Source organism: Brachycentrus maculatus, unplaced genomic scaffold (genome assembly GCF_059751285.1).
Source record: "Brachycentrus maculatus isolate JH-2025_06_01 unplaced genomic scaffold, ASM5975128v1 h1tg000215l, whole genome shotgun sequence".
Lineage (NCBI taxonomy): Eukaryota > Metazoa > Arthropoda > Insecta > Trichoptera > Brachycentridae > Brachycentrus > Brachycentrus maculatus.
The window spans coordinates 57808-80707 of NW_028280966.1; the positions used below are offsets into that span (position 1 = coordinate 57808).

The following is a 22900-nucleotide window of genomic DNA, read 5'->3' on the forward strand; positions in this document are numbered from 1 at the left end:
ATAAAATCCAACGTTATGGAAAAACTACGGAATGATTTCATTCTAATTTAAACTAATATATAAATTTTTAAATTTTTAAGAGATTTGTAAAAAGTCGACGTATCAACATAAGGAGAATGGTCAGTTTATTCGGTTTGAGATTATAAACTGGATCCGATATATAGAGAATTATTATAACATCATCCAAACGGTCAGTTTGGCTAGTAGCCCCTCTGTTGCCTTCTCAGAGCGAGTCGGTAGCGCATCTCGCGGAGCCTCGCGAGGCCTGCAGCCTGCGGCCCTCAGAAGAGCATGTGGCAGCGCACATTGCTCTGCGTGGAGCTTATTCCGTGATGCGGGCGGTGAGGTCGACTCCCTGGCGAGCCGGGTCCGTCCGTTCGCCGGGGTCGGTGGCGGGGAGGGAAAGTAGATGTTAGGCCTCTAGAAAGATGAGCGCCGTGGGCTTCGGCTCGAGGTTGGACTTCTTGGCCTCCACCACCAGGAACTCGATGTCCTGGCGGTCTCGTTTGGCGAACGACTCCGCGATGAGGCGCGCCACGGCCTGGTGAGGCAACCCGTCCACCCTCCTGCCGTCCACCTCCAATATCAGCTGGCCCACCTCCAGTCCGCCCGCGTCGTGAGCAGCTCCGTTTTCCTGCGTCACGAACGAGCGTCATCACAAAGCGGAGCGAAACAAGAATCTCAGGGGTAACATGCAAACATGCAAACGGGGATGTATCATTTCATCTAACCATCACGACAGTAGAACGCCACACCACCCTGCCTTCGCAAACATTCTTCTCCACATTCGTGGATCTCATCATACATACCAGCCGATAACTTCGACTCAAGATCTGATGACTTTCGAATATTTAAACTACTTGATTACGTCAAATTCTCCTTGGCTTGCCCTGCTCTTTATTTTAATTCAAGTTTTACTTGGTAAATACCACTATTTCTTAAAATCTATTGTGACACGTGTTTTGATGCATTCAGTATAATTTTCAAACAACGCATATCGAACCACGTGTATTTTAAGAAAAAATGGTATTTGCCAAGTAAAACTTATATTAAAATGTATGGGTACTACAAAGTTACTGCCGAATCTATATCGGTGTCGGGTTGTGGTCCCGTGGTTAGTGTCTCGGACTCTTGAGTCAGAGTTTACGGGTTCGAACCAACTCTACCACAATTCGATACCTATTTTTAATAATGAACCGCTTAGGCTCAAAGAAATAGTATGACATTGAAGTACTTTTGCAAATAATAAAAAAAAACACAAACTATTTCTCTTTTATAAAAAAATAAACTAATAAATGGGCTTATTTACTTCCTCTACTACATTCCCCTCATGTATTTGTTTTACCGTTCTTTCCTCACTCATTCGTTCCGCATGTCCAAACCATACCGTCTACCTTGATACTTGTTCTTGACACTACATTTAAGACTGTGTAAAACTCACGTGTATATTGATAATCCTGGGAAGCGGATGTTTGGTGTTGGCGCCGCCTTCTATGGCGATGCCCAGGATGGGTTTGGTCTTCTTGACGGTGATGTGCAGGTTCCCGTGGTGGTCGGGGATGACGCGCGCCGGCCAGGGCTCCGGCGCGCCCAGCGGCAGCCGCTGCATGGACTGGTGGCGCCGCAGGGGCCCGCCGGCACCCCCGGGACCTCCATCCCCCAGCAGGGCCCCCGTCTCCTCCTTCATGTCGAAGCTGCGCGACAACTTGTGCGCCAGCTCCTAGACACGGTCGCGACAACTTTGTTATTTTTTGCTAATTGTTTATTGACAATTAAAACAACAAAATCACTATAAATATTTTATTATAACTTAATTATAATGTCCACCGGTTTCGAAGCTAACCGCTTCTTTATCAAGACTGATTAAAACTACAATATAATAAAATAACAACCATGTAATTTTTTCCACATTAATTTATTTGACCAGCAACCAACAGACTGGTCTGATGATGTCGGTCACGACAAAACCCGGTTGCTGTTCAAATAAAATTCATGTGGAAAAAATAAAAAGTTGTTAATTTATTCTATAAAATGCAGTTCCACCAAGATATCTTAACAAAACAAAACATAAATAAAATAAAATGATTCTAAAACAAAGTTTTATTTTAATTATTAATTGGAAAATCACAAAGTTAGTGCTTCAAATATAAATTATAAGAAAATTATTTTTTACAACATGCTTAAATATATTCTTGTTTACAACATTTCGATTACGTTCAAATCCTTGTTCACCAATCTGGATTATCTCCGCTTAGGAGTTATTTTACACATTTTTGACATCTCAACATGTTGCAAATAAAATAACTGGTAAAATTATAAGCCACATAAAAAATTGAAAATCATGTTTTCAGATGGGGTTCAAGTACGTGATGGTACGACAACAAGGTAGAATTGTTCTGTGAATATGAGATCTTCACGAAAATAATGAGATAAAATACAATATCTTCATTTGAGTGACGAATTATATTATTTACTATGTCAGCGTGAATCATTCTATAACAAGGAATCTTTCAAACCAGCATTCTGTCTACGGTCATTTCATATTTTGAGATTTTTTTGATTTCTGGAAATGGGTCACAAAGTGCACATTCATTTTTTTCGTAGGGATGAAGATAACAATATGACAGCTAACACTCATGTATGAAATCTAGGAGAGCAAAAGGTGCCTCCAACAAAATAAGATACTGTAATTACAGAATATATTCATTAGAAAATGCAAGGGAATATTATTTTCGATAACAAAAAAGTTAAAGTATGAATATTTAGTAAAGAAATATATAATTTAAAACTTTACATAAATTGAAACAACAAAATGTAAATTCCACATACGTGAAATCTTAGATCTGATATTAATCGTATATCGATTAGGACATACACTTACAGCTCTTCTTAAAATTATAAATTGTATCTATTAATATTATACATATTTTAAGAATTCTATAACATATGTGTAAATAAACTGGAATCCATGTAACTTTCATAAGAAAATAGTAATACATGCATATATATAACGTGGTAATATTTTTCTTTGTAAATTGGGTGTAAATAATATGTAAAGTGGGTGTATAATAATAAAATAAACAATGTGTTGCTTTGTAATTAAAGTTTATAATTAAAGTTTATTCTTAATTTATCTTTATAATATTTTTTCTATCTATCTATCTGATTCTGACAGTTCAAAATATTATATTTTTTCTATCGGATGTCTTTTGTTTTATTCTGTGCGACGCATGCGACATCTGGTAGTAGAACTGTATTATGTCGGTACTATTTGTAAGTACTTAATAAAATGTATAGGTAGGTACCTAGGTATTTTATTACATATATACAAAGAAAAAATAGAAATTAAATCATATAAATAGTACGCCAATATCATGTAAATATTTAATTAGCTGGGAATCACTTTCATATTTCTACATTTATATTTCTTAGTAACTATAACCACCTGTATTTATTTCAATTAAATACAATTAGTACTTAATTTTGACGCAGTTAATTTAAAAAATAAACAACAATAATTACACGAGCACATAACACACAAATAAATGTTCAAATCACTATAAAACATTTTGATTCCTATCTACCCTAAAACACAAATAACAATTCAAGTTCGTATAATTCAAACCAACTATAATATAATCAATTAAAAGAGTGATCCAAGTTCTGATTTACACTATGAAAAAATTTCTTTTTTACTACAAAACTATATAAGAAATTTTAAACCAAAGAGATCATTAAATTTTCCATGCAATTAAATATCTCACACATATAGGTATAAAAACTATTATATTACAAATAACGGATGTAGGACAAAACCAAAGAATACAAGGAATTGTATATTAAATCCAATTCCGACAAGATTTTTCTTTCTCAAATTTTAAATTCAGCCAGCGATTAGGCGATATAAAATACTACTCTTCGGAAATTATTGACGATCATGCTTTCGAAAGCAAAATACCAACTAATTGTGAGAAAATTGGTACCCAAATGTCGTGCAGAAGCCAAACTATTGTATTTAGTGCACGTTTTATATGGATCTTGATAAAATTTAGATGTACAATTATAGAAAAACAAACACTTCATAAAACTGTCGGTTTTCATGCAAAATGGATGCATCATCATTTTTATACAATAACAAAAAATATGTACTGTCGGTATAAACGATGAAGAAATTATTTTCAAAAATCAATAAAATTCAAAATAAAAGTAAAATAAATAGGTACATTAGTTTTAATTAACTATTACACTTTTAACAATAAGATGTACAATCTAAACACTTTAATATTAAAGTCGTATATTTATATACAAACACACTTTATATACATTTAAATATAAAAATATATATATATATATATATATATATATATATATATATATAAATATATATATATATATATATATATATATATATATATATATATATATATATATATATATATAAATAAATATATATATGCGTGTGTAGATACATAAAAGATATTGAAATAACACTGGGTTCCTAAGAAATGATAAATACTTAATATAAAGAAGTAAAAAGTTATAGAGAGTGAGCGTAATGCGTCATGTTACTCGTACCTTTCTGGAAAGATATTAGGGGTGTCTAATGATATCCGGGACGAACCAATTAAAGAGTATAATATATTCCTGTACAATATTGGAGCGGGTGGGGAAGGTGGGGGCGAGCGAGTGGGGTGGCGGGTGGCGCGTGGCGGAAGTGGCGGAAGTGGCGGACGTAGCGGAAGTAGCGGAAGAGCGGGATGTGTGGCGGTAGGGCGGTGGAGGGTGGCGGGAGCGGCCGCCACGCGTGTAGCTGTGTATGTGGACTGGAGAAAGTCAAATCTTCACACCGAAAGAAAGTCTCCCACGGAGAAGTGACTCGGTAACGTGTGGTAATACTGTGGTGACTCACAATAGATGTTTCCACGGTCTAGACTATTGACTGTACTCCTGCATTGTCCGCGAAAACAAACTCTAATCTGGCGATAAGCTATTACTTTCTTCATATTGTATTCCAGCATAGATTTTAACACGATAAACTAATGTGCCCAGACCAAAGACAATACAGAAAATATTCAAAGGTATTTCATTTACTGCGACCGAAACTCTCTGTTAAGCGATGTGAAGAACCAAAAAAGTGCTAAGAAAGCCAAATTTACAAAAAGACACCGAGATTGTTGGAGATTCTATGAATGCGGTGAAAATGGTAATATTGTGAACTAGATCATGATCATGCTGTTGTGCTCGAGAGGGAATTAGTATACAAGGTTTTCCAAATGTCCTGACCTAATATTACTACTGTCTTCCCGGTGAGTGCTTTTCTACTACTTTCCTTCGAACTTAAAGCGCTTTTACCAGGAACGTATCGATAGCTCCCAGCAGAGCCTTGAAACTCAATTTGTGTGGTAGCAATAAACAAGAAAGCGACAAACTGCGCAGCTCGTGAGCGCGTTCTAACGAAACTCTTGGAAGTACCCGCGTTAGAAAACGAGGGTACGATCGGTAAACTGAAAGAAGATACATTCGAAATGTCTGAAAACAGAAAATATGAAGTGCGAACAGTTAAAACAGAGAAATAACAAAAGGGCAACATATTACGGTACCATTGATCTAACAATTCGAGTTTCAAACTGTATTAATCGACAGAGAAAAATACTCTCAACAGGAAGACTACATAAAGAATTACTGAAGCTAATGAATAAAAAAAACGTTCAACTAGTGTTGCGGCGTGCATTGAATATCAAAGTGCGAGAAAAGTCGATATGCTTATCCACCGCCAGGTCTAGGGGACTTACTAGAGGTCTTCCCCAGTACCACGACTTCACTTTCTGCGTCCAGCCACCGAGTGACGACCGCAGCCCATCGAGGTAGCCGCACTGAAACCACACCGCCGCTTAGCACAACTTAACATCACTCCAAAACGCGCAAAACGGGGACTCGCTGCTCTCGCATAAACTCCACGAACACGTGACGCGTGACTTATGTTTATTGCTTATAGAGGTGAACGTAGATCCAAAGAACCTAATCAGGTATGCCTCGAAGCACATAGATTTAAGCTAAACAACGCAATTTAACGAGGATATTCAAGATTCCCAGTGCAAGTACTACTCAAAAGGATGTGTCACTATTTTTAGTAAAATATTTCGTATTAAAGGGATCCATTTACACGAAGAATTAAAAAAATATATTTTCATATTTGTTTCTTAATATTCGTTTTATATGTAGAAGTATATTCATAGAATGGCAAAAATTACATTTATATTCCAATTGAAAAAATAATCATTACAAAGATGTTTTATCGACAGTTTTAATAATGGCATATCCCCTTTAAAAATCGAAAATAAATATGTAACATAATTTAATTTTAAATACATTTTTTATACATAGGAACAAAACACTTATATAAGACTTCCAAAAGCGGTATTTTACAGGTGGTATTATAATCATCATGTTAATCACTTAAATATCAAGTCAATAAAAAAGATTTTTTGTTTAGTAATTTAGACGGCTAAGGCTTTTTCAAATATACATCTTGGTTCGATTACAAAAGGTAACTATTGAGACCCCTTTGCTAGCTAAATTCGAAAGCTTACAAAAATGACACACCCTTTTTTATAGTCTATCCTATATCTTACCCTTTTTATTCTAATCAAGATTCTACTGACATAAAAATAGTAAGCTCTTTTCCTTTTATTGAATATGTTTGTGTGGATCGACTGAGAACATAATAATCCTGCTGAGAATAATTTCGATTTTTTTTCTTCTTCTTTTGGTGATGGTTGCACTGCTCAGTTTTACACCAGCGTGATTGGTAGAGAAAATAAGGACGTAAGCGAAAATTATGACCAATAAAAGTGAATTTTTTATCGGTAGGCACTGACACTATTATGCATTATATAGTCACAGGCATATATGCGAGAGCAGTAAACGTTTGACGGGTATTTCAGGATAGTGTTTTAAATTCCCGATTCCAAAATTGTAGCCACGATAATAAACGGAACAGATGACTTGGATTGGAAACGAAAATAAGCCCGTTTCATTTTTCTAACGTATTTGAAAAGAATTAAGGGGAGTTTGCACCATCGCAACTAGTAACGACATTTGCAGTTCGAAGAGTGTACGGTGTGCGTCGGCGACGTGATTTCCATGTTTCGAGGGAAGTGCCATAAGCTTTACATTTTGGATAACACAAAATAATGGATATCTGATTTTTTATGGGATTGTAAAAAAATAAAAGAAATTTATTTCAAGTGAGTGGGATAATAATATGGTAATAATATAGCTAATACTTATTTTACTTAGAAATTATGTGATTTGGAAGTATATGAATGATTAATAAAAATTACTAGATACACTCGTATTATTTATATATGCCTATTTTTAATAATAGATTTTCAAATTTAGCTGTACTCAAGTAAACCTTTATTATCAACCTACAAATTTCTAAGGATTTTTAATCTATGTATTTTTAAATTATTGTAATACAGGGTTGGCTAAAAATCTAATTATATTGAAATTTCATTATTTTTACTTTAAAAAAATGGGGGAATTATTGTATGTTACTTTAAGCACTAAAGACAGTGAATTTATATATTGTATTCAAGCTATACTTTGATTGATAGAAACTAGACTAACAATATAAAAATCATTTAAGATCTAATAAATATAATTATGATAGCGACATGATAATTAATTGGTTGGAAGGTATTGTTGTTTAGCAATAAGTCCGATGTACATTTATTCTGTACAAGAAATTAAAAAATTAAAAAAAAAAAAAAATAATACTTTAAAATATAATTAAGAATAGTCAACTGCAATGCTAAACTTTAATACCAAAATTAAAGTTAAACAAATAATAACTCTTATCGGCATTTTCGTTATTGTTTTCTTTTACTTATTTTAATTTTAGAAATTTAATGTTGAGTTGTTGGATAATCTACGATTTAGGTGATCATTGCAAAGGCCAAAGCTTGTAAATAAATAAATAAATACACAATATTAAATAGTTCGATTTCATTTTTGACTAATATTTATTTATATCCTTAAAATATTTGTCCACCTCTGTAATGTAATAATGTAGCAGCACGCCGGGCTACCGTTCTGGAGGTCCCGGGTTCGATTCCCAAGGGGAGGTAAAATAAATGCAAGTGATTTTTTCACTCGAATATTTATTAAATAATACCCTGGACTAGTAACTAAAGCGAACGGCTGATCACCTTTCATTCATGTGTTAACGATCAGGATAACACTCCGTTTATGTGATGCAGCGCCCTATGCACCATTGGGGTGCGAATAAGGGTTTGAAGAATAATTTAAATAATATGCAGTGGATTTTATTTTTTTCATGTAAATTTAAAATTTTCTTCATAAGAATGGCAGTAATTTCACGTAAATTCATCATTTTAACCTATTTAAAAATGATTTTGTTTTCAATTTAATAAATACTAGGTTAAAATACTAGGTTAAAAGGGTAAAAAAGATGGTTTTTCTCACCTGATCCTGGTCGAGCGAAGTGGGTTAGAAGACAAAGAGCGACCCGGCGAAGGCAGTAGTTCCAGCGGCGGCGGAGGGGGGCAGCACCGACGGAGAACGGCAACAAAACGGTCATGTATCAGTTAAACTTGTATCGTGGCTTCGATCGTTTGTGTCTTAGACTACAGCCTGTATTGCTGCATCCTCAGAACCTCACGAATCTCACCAGTGCTCCATATACAAGATCGACAATCTCAAAAATCAGCTAGCGGCAACGTATAGCTATTCAGAGCATACTGCAGTACCTACTCGCAGGTTATACCGCTACGAGAAGCCTTGACGTAAGTTTGTTTACTTTTTGAGGTTATGTTTATATATTTTTGTGTGGATATTTTCATCGTGATTTTCGTGTATTGAGGCTGCTGCATAATATGCAACATTTTGAGTGTGTCTTAATACTTGTTCACAAATCTGGATTATCCCCAATTAGGAGTTATTTTTAATTAAGAGTTATTTTTAATCAACGGTTGTAATGAACTTTCGCATATTGTGTTTCGAGTTTAATTAATATATCTAGAAGATTCAAGAATTTAAGTGGTGTGTTTGTCAATCATTGGTAGAATTGGTGAATGTGTGTATACTTAAACCAGCCTATGACGGTCGTAAGCTACGTAAATGCCAACAGTACCAATAGTAAAGTTCTAGTGATTCTTGAATAGTGTTTAAAAATTGGTTCATATATTTCCATTTCCAAGAATTTGAGTAGTGTGGTTGTCAATAATGGGTGGAATTAATGAATGTTAAACGTGTGTAAAGTGATCACTTAAACCAGCCTATGACGGTCGTAAGCCCTGTAAATGCTGAGACTTTCATATTCTTCTTCATCTATGTTGAGATGGCAAAAATAATGCTGCATAATAATTATAAACTATCAGCAAACAGTCAGCAAAGTAATTGTTTTGTCGTTTAATGAAAATAGAATACATTTTGTAAAGAAACGCCTAGAAAAAGCGCGAATGACATACTGCCGTGCATAATTTAGAAAAATGATATCTCCAGCTGACGATTGTTTACGATTTAATTTTTTGAAACATTAAATTAATATCGGAATATCAAAAACATTTGAAGTAAAGGTAATTTAAAACTGTGTGTATTTTTAAATATGTACAAAATAAAATGGAAATAAATATGATCACCATTTATTTGTGTATTCTACAACCTAATAAGTACTTATATCATTGTGGAATATTGAAAGTAATAATAATTGAAACGCCCAATATATTTAGCTGAATATGGCTGAATAAAAAAGACATTTAGATCTATTGAATGCTCTGCGAATTATTTTATTATTTAAATGTCCCAGCAGATATTCTAAACGAAGAAAATGTGGAAGGCTGAACACTTATAACGCTTACGATCTAGCATCGGCTAGCTTAAGTGATTAAGTTTATACTCTGTAACAACGATCACCGTTCTGGCCATTATTAAACATCCATATCGCCTAAATTCTTGAAAATTATAAAAACACACACACACACACACACACATAATATATGTAATATGGGCTACAGGAATTATATCCATTGTAAAAATATAATCAAATAATATAAATATAATATTTTATTATTGTTTACAAACCTCAAAATATATTTTTTAAATCGTCGATTTTCAGTTGTGCATGTTTTCGGAATGCCCAGAAAATGTACTATATCACAGCAAAAGCGGCATATTTTTAACTTAATATTTACCCGCTACAGGGCATAAAGTGTTGTTTTTGAATTTGAAGAAAATATTTTGTTTATTTTTTTTTAAATATACTAAATATTTTTCAAATGGAGAGAAAACATTCAGGTTTTACCCAAAAAGATATGTTGCACAGTAAAAAAATCAATACATGGCTTGATATTTATTTTTAATATATTATATTATATTTTTAAACATTAAAAACGATCTCCTGAAAAATCAAGTTTTTCGATACAAGACGTTGTTTAAAAGGAGTGAGCGATATACTTAAGATCTGTGTTCTGTAATGGGGGATTTTTCAGATCCAACATTATTTGTTGGTAGTGATTGATTTAAGATATTTTAATATAATTAAGTTCACATTGCTTACGAGTAATATGAACTATGAATGAATATAAATCCCATATATAATATGTATGTAATGTTGAATAACATTATAGGTACATTAAATCATTTTCATTTTTATGAAGACGGTACCTTCATAACTGTGTGAAAATTAACTTAATTAATTCCATAATTTTCAATTAAGGCACTCAAAAATTTCCCGTTAGATGTAAAAAAAAATCATATGTATTGTTGATTCTCCATTGCTTTGCACCTATTATTATCTACTAGTATCTATATCTTGTCCGCCTCCGCAGTGTGATGATTAGCGTGTTTAGCTACAGTCTGGAGGTCCCAGGTTCGATTCCCAGACGGGGGGGTGAAATAAATATTATTACCCTGGACTGGTCCCCGAAGCACAGGTGTGATCACCTTGCCTTCATGTAAGTAACGATCAAGATGACAGTGCGTCTATACAATGCCGTGCCCTATGCACCATTGGGTGCGGATAATGGTTAGAAGAAATATCTTTACCTACTTTGTGAGTTTTCAAAGAATAATAATTACTTACAAAGATTAAATACTTAATAAATTAGAAATATAAATTATTCATCGGGAATTTTATATAAATGACTTATGTATGAAATATGTTTTGAAAAAATAAATAAATAATACCACTTAATATAAATACACAATTGTCTACAATTATCTTATTGTAACATCTGTACAAGTGAAAACTGTAGTTAATAAATTATATATATAACTATAAGAAACAAAATATGGTTGAAAGTAGAGGTCAAGGAAGGCCTAAATAAGAAGACATGACATAATCAGGAACAGAAACCACGTCAGAACAATCAGCAAGCTGGTGTGAGGAGATTCACGGAACGTGGAAAAAGCGAAGCATGTTTCCTAAATCAGAGTGGTTTGTTTTCTAACCTATCTGCCTACCCTTGAGTAGAAGCGGTTAATTAGTCAGTCTGTTAAACGACAGAAATATGACGCTCGGTTAATGACAGACAGATAATGGGAGAAGAAAGTGAATGAAATGAAAGCTACGACCAGCTGCAGCTGGAAACTAACGGTCGCTAGACCTATATTCTTCGTTTACTCAGTGCTTGTTAGTGACAAACTGTACCTTTTACCATTGGTATCCATTTCTTTTGATAATTTAGTGACACCGTCACGGTGTACAATGCGCACTGAATAGCGGGCGAGGTTTTATAAAAATAGACTGAAATAACACGACACAATGACTGTATACAACTGTGAACTGTGTGAATGGAAAACTTAAATATAAATATAAATTTATATTTATATATATATATATATATATATATATATATATATATATATATATATATATATATATATATATATATATATATATATATATATATATATATATATATATATATATATATATATATATATATATATAAATATGCAGTTCGTCCGCCTCCGTAGTGTAATGGTTAGCACGCTCAGCTACCGTTCTGGAGGTCCTGGGTTCGATTCCCAAGGGAGGTAAAATATAAGTGATTTTTTCACTGTAATATTTATCCAATATTACCCTGGACTGGTAACCTGAAGCGGAGGGCTGATCACCTTTCTTTCATGTGTTAACGATCAAGATAACACTGCGTTTATATGACGCAGTGCCCTATGCACCATCGGGGTTCGGATAAGGGTTCATATATATATATATATATATATATATATATATATATATATATATATATATATATATATATATATATATATATATATAAATTTAAATCTTTTTACAGTTAACAAAACATTTCTTTTTATATATAAAAAAAGATTAATGTTTGTGTTTTTTAATTATTTACAAAAATACTTCAATTTCATACTATTTCTGTGAGCCTAAGCGGCTCATTCGAAACGGGTATCAAATTGTCCATCAAGAGTCCACGACACCGACCACGGGACCACAACCCGACACTTTAAATTCTTTCATTCTTTATATATTCAGGCATCTCATCATACATTTTAAAACCCCTTATACATTTTACAATTTTGCGATATACGCCTGTTTTTTTTTAATGGCAGTCAATTTTATCCTTATTTCGAGTAATACGTTAATGTTTTTTATTTGAAATTATTTTTTCCTTAAAATTTTTAGGCAATAGCGTTAAGAAAATTGTAAATAAAAATAAATATTTTAAATCTTTTGATGAAAATTCTTGCCCTTTCAAAAAAATACACGATGAATATTTTTTTATGATGGCAAGGTTACGTACCTAGAGTATTTTGATTTTATCCTTATCGGTTTGCTTTTTTCAAGATTCCGTGCGTTGATTTCTATTCGCATTTATTCGACCGAATTATTTTTAACGTGTTGTTTCTATAACACGTTTTACCAGATACATGAGTCAAATTGTACTATTTTGGAGTAACTGTTTGGGATTCTGTAAACACAATATGTAAGCGATCCAAAAAATTCATGATTTTTCAGTGTTAAGATAGTTCAGTTGTCAAGAGTTTCATCTACTTACTTCAAAACTTTATTTCAAAAATATTTATTTGGCAGTCACCCAGTGAAAGGATGTTTCTGCCAGTGTCAAGTATTATTTTTACTTACAAACAAAATAATAATACAAAATAATAATAACAATTAATACAAAATTTCATGGTTTATTTATATTTCAATTTATATGCTTTAAATGCTAGTTTTATCATTTTAAAAATTATGACCGCAATTCTAGAAATAGGTTCAGAAAGAAGGGTTGATACTTGGATGGGGAGTTGGATTCCTACCTGTGTTAAGCTATTTAGAAAGTTTTTTTTTTTTTTTTAAATTTATTATTAGATTAAAACCAATATTTTTAGCTTTTCCACTTTTTTATTTGACCAGCGACCGGGTTTCGTCGTTACCGACATCATCAGACTGATGATGTCGGTAACGACGAAACCCGGTCGCTGGTCAAATAAAAAAGTGGAAAAGCTAAAAATATTGGTTTTAATCTAATAATAAATTAAAAATGCAATTCCATCACGAAGTGTCAGTGGATAATATAAATCTACTATTTAGAAAGATCTCGTAAACTTAAAAAATAAAATGTTGTTCTGTTTGAGGAATTAGAATTAAGATTATATATGTGACATTTTAATGGTGAGAATTGTAAAAATTAGAGGAGATAGTTGTTGACATACTGATAATCAGTTAAGAAAACAATTTTAATACTAATTCACTCCATAACGACCAATGACAAACTTGTTTCAAACAAATCACTTTTAAAATTATTTTAACATCAGACGTTTAAAATTGTACATACGTCTTAACTCAAAATTTCAAAGACATTATTTTTTATCAAAGTATTTAAAATACATTTTAGTTTAAGATACTCTATGGATGAATCAATAACAGAGATGTAGCAACTTGTAAAATATATTTACTTATTTATTTATATTTTAATTTTATTTCTTATGTTAATATACAGTTTACAAAAGTCAAACAATGTGGAAACTCAGCCACGGGAAGATAGATAATGTTACATTCATGTATAACTTCATGGATCACTTAAACAGCCGATGACAGGTCACAGGCCTTGTAATTTTTATTTTTTTATATTCCCTTTTCCTATCTATCCCCCTAAATCACCCTTTTCTGCACCCAAAAGGTGTCCCAAAATATTCCATCAAATTGATGCCATGTTAATTTGATTGTCACATTTGATTGTTACGTAAATATAAAGCAAGGTGATAAGTCTACGATAATTTTAAACAAATGTTAGAGTAATATTAAACATCCCCCCTGGGAATCGAAGCCGGGACCTTCAGCATGGTAGCCAAATTAAATAAACCTACTACAAGGATCGTTAAGGGGTTAATCCTATATTTGACATACTCTAAATGTTTTTTAAACGTGATTTCAATTCACACTTCTTTTCATGTAAGAACTAACATTAAATTTGTACATATTTTATATCATTTTATTGATTGTAGCCGATCGTAATAAGTGAGTGCAGAAAGGTGAGGTTATTATCCAAGAGTGCACTTTCCATTCAATCTGGTTTTACAAAACAGTATATCTCGTCTTAGTGCACGTATACTGTTCCTGGTGTGATTATTGACCATAGTGAGAGTGTCTCCTCAAGAAACTACGACAAACTATTATAATTTAATTCGCATCCGGAAAATGCAATTATTGTTGATATCATATTCCCTATACGCTAATTTGTACAAATTTTCAAATATTATTGTTGCTACATGCTCTGGAAAACTTCGCGCAATATCTCATTATATATGTATTTATGTATTTATGAATTGAAATGTAAATATCTCTATGTTCAAAATCATAAATCTCCTTAAGTAATTCACAGATTTCTTTAAAATTTTGACGCAATGTTACATTTGAAAAAGGACGTGTTATATATATATATATGTGTATGTGTATCACTTAACCTATCTTTAACAGTTATTTTAACCTGTGACAGGAAAAAACATGTTTTTTTTCAATAACAGATTTTTACTGGAATGGCAGCGCCATATGTTGAACGTAGTAGTAATACACTCAATACAAAACATTGCTTATGGCGGGCAGCGTGTTTTTTTAACGTTGCTGTCTCTTTGCATTATCAACGTTTTCTATTGTATTTTTTATTCATAGATTTTTTATGTTTCTTTTATTGCTTCATAAGCATTGTGAAATGAAACGTACCTACTAGAAAAGTGTGTTTACTATTTATTTGTTTTCCATTTAATTAGACTGAGCCACATCAACACGTGGCCGGTATTATACGTATACAGGTATTATATACATAAAACAATTTGAATCATATCTTATGTATGATAGACATCTAGTATGATAGACAATATCTCTTTACTGGTTCGAACAAAAGTAAATCGACTTCCTTGAAATATTTATTAATTCACAACATTTTGAGTGTGTCCAAACACTTGTTCACAAAATCTGGATTATCTCCAATTACAGGAGTTATTTCATATTATTATTACATACTAATAGAAGAGTTTCTGCTTAATAAAAAGCTTCTTTACATCTCACCAATAGATGTCTCTAGTGAAGTTCTAGTGATTCAATAACAAGGTTTCTAAATTGGTTCATATTATATAGAACCTCCAAGAATTTGAATAGTGTGGTTGTCAATAATGGGTAGAATTTGTGAATGTTACACGTGTGTAAAGTGATCACTTAAACCAGCCTATGACGGTCGTCAGCCCCGTAAATGCCCAGACTTCCATATTCTTCTTCATCTTTGATGAGATGTCAAAAAATAATATTTTAAATTCATTTAACTTACATTTGTATCAATATTTTCTATTATTCATAGAACATTTGTGTTCATTAAGGAACGTGCATTTAACACAACAGAGCGTGGTTTTTCTTGGTTCTCTTGAAATTCTCCAGGATATGAATTTTGAAATAAAGTTGAAGAATAGAAGGAATGGATAACTTAGTTGTTTTTAACCCTTACATACACCCAAAAGGCCATATGACATTGGCAACGGATCAATAAACTGTTTTTTTAAATAAAAAGATAAATATTTGTGTTTTTTATACTATTTCTGTGGGCCTAAGCGGCTCATCATTAGAAATAGGTATCAAATTGTGCTTGACTTAAGAGTCCGCGACACTAACCACGGCACCACAACCCGATACAACATTATCGTTAATTATAAAAAGACAAAGACATTTAGTCCTGTACACCAAATTTGTTTAATAAGTTTCATGATTTCATAGATATACTTTTACGCATCTGTGGTAATATTTATATCAGGCTCAAATAAAAATTCTCGTGATTACTTTATCCATTTGTTTATCTTTAGATCTGTACACGGAGCTCACTCTTAATTTCATGAAGTTAATGGTGGAAAACGGTTTGGAAACCATTGTATTTATCCAGCGTGAAGTGAAATCCAACTTACCACAACATACGCGGCGCAAGGTTCTCAAAAGTTTTATAGCATTTTAATTTGTTTTCTATTATTATCTTATTGTAACATCTCGCATTGTTTCTGTCACGGAAAAACTATTACTTCGTAATATCCTAGCATATCTGACTCCGTCATCGTCTTTACCAATAGCAACATATTTTTTATAGTTATTTATACCTTTATATGTTTATATATCTTTAAAAAAATACAGTCGTATATCCCAAAATTGTATAATGTATAAGGGGTTTGAAAATGTAGGATGAGATGCCTGAATGTATGAAGAAAAAGAGTTTGAAAGAATTTAATAATAAATATTTTGTTTACTGTAAGAAGATGCAAATATATATATATATATATATATATATATATATATATATATATATATATATATATATATATATATTTATATATAAATATATATATATATATATATATATATATATATATATATATATATATATATATATATATATATATATCGTTATTAAAATTGAAGAATTTATTTGACAGACAGAGAAACGATCTTTGGGATGTGGTTTTTCTTAATAGCTTTTTTTTGATAACGTACATGTATGAAGTCAAGTTTAGATTTATGATTGTTACTATATTTTATTCGGTGAATATTTGTATCATGTAAAAGAAAACGGATGCAATATTTAAATGATTAAGTTTTGGCCGATTTATTTCGTGTTCGAATATATAATAAATTGTTAAAAGCAAACGATATTTCATTTTTTTAAACTTGGGCCATTAATTGTCGAAAGCGTTAACAGGTGGAACAAAAAAGTAATCTATTTTTTCAATAGAACAAAACAACTAACTTGTGATTAGTTTGTTTTCCAATCGATTTTCTAATAACGGACGTTTGATAATAATTGATCGGTTGATCAATATTTTTGTAAAACAACAATGCACGTAACTAAAGTAGGTAGATAGGTACCTAAATTAGATATTGTGAAGCGCGCAGGAAACGGAAAAATCGCATTTAAGCGAATGAATAATGAGCATGATGCAGTGTTTTCGGCGCGAAAGTGAAATCCGTTATTCCTTCCACGGTTCCGTGCATCGTGACACTTTTGCCTGCTTGGGTTTTAAATGGCGATTACACACTCATTTTACGTAACTACAACCTACTATTTGCTCGTTAATTTATGTTAAAATAAATGTATTGTAATTTCGGTAATGTTATTTAACATGTGGTCATATTAACATTTTGTGTATATTGTGAATTCAGTGTGTGGTCAGTTACGAAATAATGTAATTCGAGCTCTCTAAATGCGGATGCGATCTTTAAGACAATGTACAAATATTACATTCATTGCAGTTGTTTGCCTCAGCAAATGAATTTTAATATTTTTTTTTTTTACTATAATTTTAAATCTTAAACAATAATGATTTTATACACAGAAAAGAAGGAAAAGAGGTACTTTATGAAAAAATACAAAAAAAAAATTTACGGCGTTAAAAAATTATATATTTCTTACTAAATTCATGAACAAATATCGAACCATATACCGATTTTTTGGACGGTTTATTTCCTCCAGATTTTTATTTACTGGGAAATATGTCATAATTCTATTTGTACATACGTTATATGTAACGATATTTGGCCGTAAAAGGGTCTATCTATTTTACTCTAAATTCAATTCAGTTAAATTTATATGATTGATTTAAAAAAAAAACATTGACTATTAAATTCATGAACTTCAAATTTAAAATTCTCAATAAATCATCAAGATTTAAAAAAAACTTGATATGCCTAAACATTTATTTTTTTGACTGGAGTAATTTAAATACGAAAATAAATAAACATTGTATATCGCATACATATTTCATATTGCAAACATATTTGTTGTACATCTGTACGTTTTTCGCTTAGAAGAAAGTGTAAATTTATTATATCTTCCAGCTCTCAAACCATTAATAAAGATTTTTCTTCTTAATTAATAAGTGTCCGACCAGTTGGACTTCCTGGTTGGCCCAACCCGCGTCCGAGGGGCCGAAGATTCGCAGTGCTCTACGCGGTGTGTGATGAGATAAAAGTCGGTTTAGTGGTAACGGTACTGCCGGCCCACCGGTCCGTGGGAACCAGTGCCCACGCACTAAGGTGACCGCGCACTTTAAAGCACTGGCCCCCATCGTAATGCCAGCGTGTTCCGCCGTTAATGCAACTGCTACTTGACGTGTCGTACCTACATCCTCAGTTTTAACACACTTTTGGGTAGATGAAAATGTGTTAAACTAAGTATGAATACCTGAATACCTTACCCGTATTTTTGTTTTATTTTATTTTTATTTTTGAGCCTCGATCCGTTTACTAGTGATTTTAGATCTAACAAACAAAATACATTGTAATAAAAAAAAAATAAAAAAATAAGAGAGATAGAGATGGTAGCAAAAAAAAAACAACACTAATAATAATAATTAAGGACATCTAAGGAAATTATTCGATCTATTTATGTATATATATATATATATATATATATATATATATATATATATATATATATATATATATATATATATATATATATATATATATATATATATATATATACATAAAATTGCTGACAATTCGTCGGCAGTTCTCGTCAGAACTTCGCGACGCGGATCTGACTTGGGAGGATGCAAGGGAGCTGGCAGCCGACAGAAAAGCCTGGAGACAGTTTGTGGACTCCATATGCTCCACCTAGGGAGCGGATATGGTTATTATTATTATTATTATATATATATATATATATATATATATATATATATATATATATATATATATATATATATATATATATGTATATATATTTATATATTGTATATATATATATACAAATTAAACTCGCTTTGCGTTATTTTTTTCAGTATATTATGTATTAAAATGACGAGTAAAGCAGGAAATCTTTTCTTTTTCATGTATCATTTCATAATATACTGACTTTACTCACAGTCTATGCACGATCAATCTTATAAGATCACGCGACTGTGGTTATTTGTCAATGTGATATGTGAAGAAGAAAAAACGAACAGTAGATGAACATAATTATATAATTTCTTCAACCATTTGATAATTACATCATCCTGCTATTTAATAAATTGCCCATCATTGAACCAATTAATCCATCTCACGTTGAGGCTTTGTATTTATAAATTTAATATTTAAAAATATGTATTAGTTTAATGTAAACTGTGATAACTGTTTCAATAATGTTATTGTCGTATAACATTTTTGATTTGGTTAATTACTAATATATGATGTACATATATAAAAACATTTTTTGTGTTGAGTAATATATCCAAAATTAAACACGGTTATTGGATTGAATTCTACTTTTATTTACATATATGATATGTGACGCGTTTATTTAATAAGACGAAAAACACATTATCATAATAAAACGAAACGCGCCACATATCACATATGTAAATAAAATTAGAATTCAATCCAATAACCGTGTTTAATTTTGGATATATCACCCAACAATTCAATAAAGAATTCTACCAACTGTCTGCATTTATAATAAATAACGTTTTTATTTCTCAATTAATCACTTAACTTTGAGATTTCGATTGAAGCTTGTGAAAACTGATATAAATATAAAGCGGCTATAATAAATTTCATGGGTTTTGATATTTCTTCCCATGGCCAGAAGCGATAATGGTAATACGTGGGATATTAATTATTCAAAAATAGCTAGTATACGACTCTCACTAAACGTCTACCATTTATTTTATTTTCCTGTTGTTCAGAAACTAGTGATTAATCTAGCGTGAAACAGTGTAAACGCATACATGCCGATATCTAATGTTATAACTAACGCTCGACAGCGAAACTGGCGTCGCAGGTTCGATTCCCGCCAATTGCAAAATGAATTCAAGAAATATTTATTTTCAATTGGTGTACGTGTTTGCGGTGTATTTTTTACATTAACCTTTCCTATCCTTACTATCTTACCTGCAGACAAGCATCTAAAATAGACGCTTTGCGGGTTATTCCTTTTTTTTAAATGTACAATTAATTTTAAAGCCGGCTCTAATATTATGTACGAAGATATCACCTAACTCTTACATGATGTGCTAGATGCACATATTTATAAGGAAAATAAGTTTTTCTAATTGAATTACTTTAAAGATAATAACTTAAAATTATTTTTTTTAATGAGATTATTTCATAAAAGCATAATTATTATATGTTGCTTAGATACATACTCATATGACCACTTTTATTCAAGTTTTTATTACATAGTTAGTCTTGGAGATTCAATGATTGATTTATAATAATAAGAAAAAATAACATGATTTATGTTTCAATAATTTATTTATTTTATTAACGACCATTTTTATTTTTGGATTATAAATGATTTTTTGGTATAAAAGAAGTCTCAGGAAGTCTGACCCAATACGAATACATTAAGTTTATATCGTAATGTATGTACAAACTTATGTATTCGTACCAAATTACAAAAGTTACAAAGGGCTGAATTGAAGAAAAAGAATGAGAAAGTATTCGAAGTTTCTGGTAAAAATATTGTTCAAATAAGTTTGTGACTAGTTTTTCAGTGAGGTAAAAAACAAAGCTTAACAGCAATAGTTTGACTAAGTACTTCATATACTCGTACATATATTTGTTTCTGTTTCGTATAGAGGTATAGAGTAAAGAGCAAATAACAGTGATTCAAAACAAAGGGATTGATATTATATTTCTACAAATTATAATGACAATTACAATCGGATCCACTTCCATTCTCTTTTTCGGTTCGATAACCCGCAATAGTATTTTGGCACACGCGGAAACCATAAACTGTAAAACAGGTCAGACCTCACATGCCTGTTGAACGTTTTCTGTCTTGATTAATAAAATCTACACATGTTTTAATGCCCTCAGATATAATACACCTAATTCTGTTTTTACGGTCATTTTAACACCATTTCGTTATATCACAGTTTAAGAAAACAACGCCAATTATTTTGATTTAAATCTAAATTTATGCAATAGCCATCGAAAATGCTTCAACATTGAATTTCTTACTTAATCACAATTTTAAAAAAAACTTTTTACGCATTTTGTAAAATGAACATATATTCCTACATCTTTAAAAAATAGGTACCGTAATTTAAATAAATTTTAATCTTCCTAATTAGATGAGATTTTACATTGTAATATTTAATACAAGACCGAGCAAATTACATCATTGCAATTTACGATCGATATGTAGATTAGTAGACTGTATGTAGAATGCAGTATGTAGTACAGTGCCCAAGGGATATAAAAAATAAGACTTACAATGATTTTTGAGGAAATAAAAATCGCATTAGATATTATCATAAACCTTTTATACTACCTACTTTATATTTATTACCATATACCACGAAACGTCGTTAATATTTTTGTGAAATTGCGTACATTGGGACGATGGTCGTTTATTCCTAACGTGACCATTTATTTTTATCCTCAAAACGGGACATCTACCAATTTTTACGTAATAGTATGTATATTAAAGAAAACACGTAAATTTTCATAGTTTTTATGTATTAATAAAAAGAAAAAGGAATGTTGATAAAGAAAATAACAGATAATATAAATATGAAAAAATTATGTTGTTTTATATTTTTCTGATGAACAAATTTTCTTAAGTATAAGTGGGTTTGCTTTTAAATAAGAATGGAATTCATGGCAGGATTTTTAAAAACTTATCTCAACTAACAACATCACTTCAAGTACTCCGACTTGTAATCGTATTTTTTCTGTCGTTCACAAATTATTCATCTGTGAAAATACTCTTTCTTCGGGAGTATATGTTCCAGGCAAGCATAAAACATATTCAATGATTACTCTAAAGTTTTATAAAAATATACAACAAACTATCGCAGATTTTTTGCACTTTTTTATTGTTATCGTGCGTTGCTCTTTTTTGAAAACGGGACATTTCGACGTCCCGAAACTTTACTTGGGGACAACGGGACAGGCTATCTAAAAACAGGACGGTCCCGTTCAAAACGGGACGTATGGTCACTTTATTCATTCCTAAGGTTTAATTAAGTCCTAAGGAATGCATGTAATACATTTTTTAAGTAAAGGATTTTACTTAATTAAGACGAACGCTATGGAACATTTCAGCACACTGGTATTATGCAGCTCCATTGAACTCACACATTAAGCGTCATGACATTCATGATATATGTAGGAGTTCTAAAAGTTTGAGAAGTGTGGTTAATGTGGTCAATCATGGGATCACGTAACCAGCCTATGACAAATCATAAGCCATGTAAATACCCAGACTTTAATATCCTTCTTTGTCTCTGTTGAGATATCAAAATACTGGTATTATTTCACTTGAATACTCGGGACTCTTCGGGATCTCAACTTCGATAAAGAATCCATGTCATCCATTTTTTCTTGAGACTTCTGATCCACATTATTTGGTCCATCACATTATGTTATATTGCTCAATTA

At 31.6% G+C, this 22900-nt stretch overlaps 2 protein-coding genes across 2 annotated transcripts in view; one reads left to right on the top strand and one right to left on the bottom strand.

The window, feature by feature from the left end:
• Positions 1–288: 288 nt before the first annotated feature.
• LOC148306994 (uncharacterized) lies at positions 289–7145 on the bottom strand. The gene is made up of 4 exons (XM_088264088.1): positions 7119–7145; positions 5793–5873; positions 1442–1720; positions 289–634 (listed from the first exon to the last, which is right to left on the bottom strand). The coding sequence occupies exons 1-4, from the start codon at positions 7143–7145 to the stop codon at positions 413–415; spliced, it is 609 nt and encodes a 202-aa protein (XP_088120214.1). The 3' UTR covers positions 289–412.
• A 1465-nt stretch (positions 7146–8610) lies between these two features.
• Positions 8611–22900, top strand: part of LOC148306995 (uncharacterized) — a 28392-nt gene continuing 14102 nt past the window's right edge. Inside the window, exon 1 of the mRNA XM_088264091.1 lies at positions 8611–8810. The gene's annotated coding sequence lies outside the window, so the exon portion shown is untranslated. The remainder of the gene's footprint in view (positions 8811–22900) is intronic.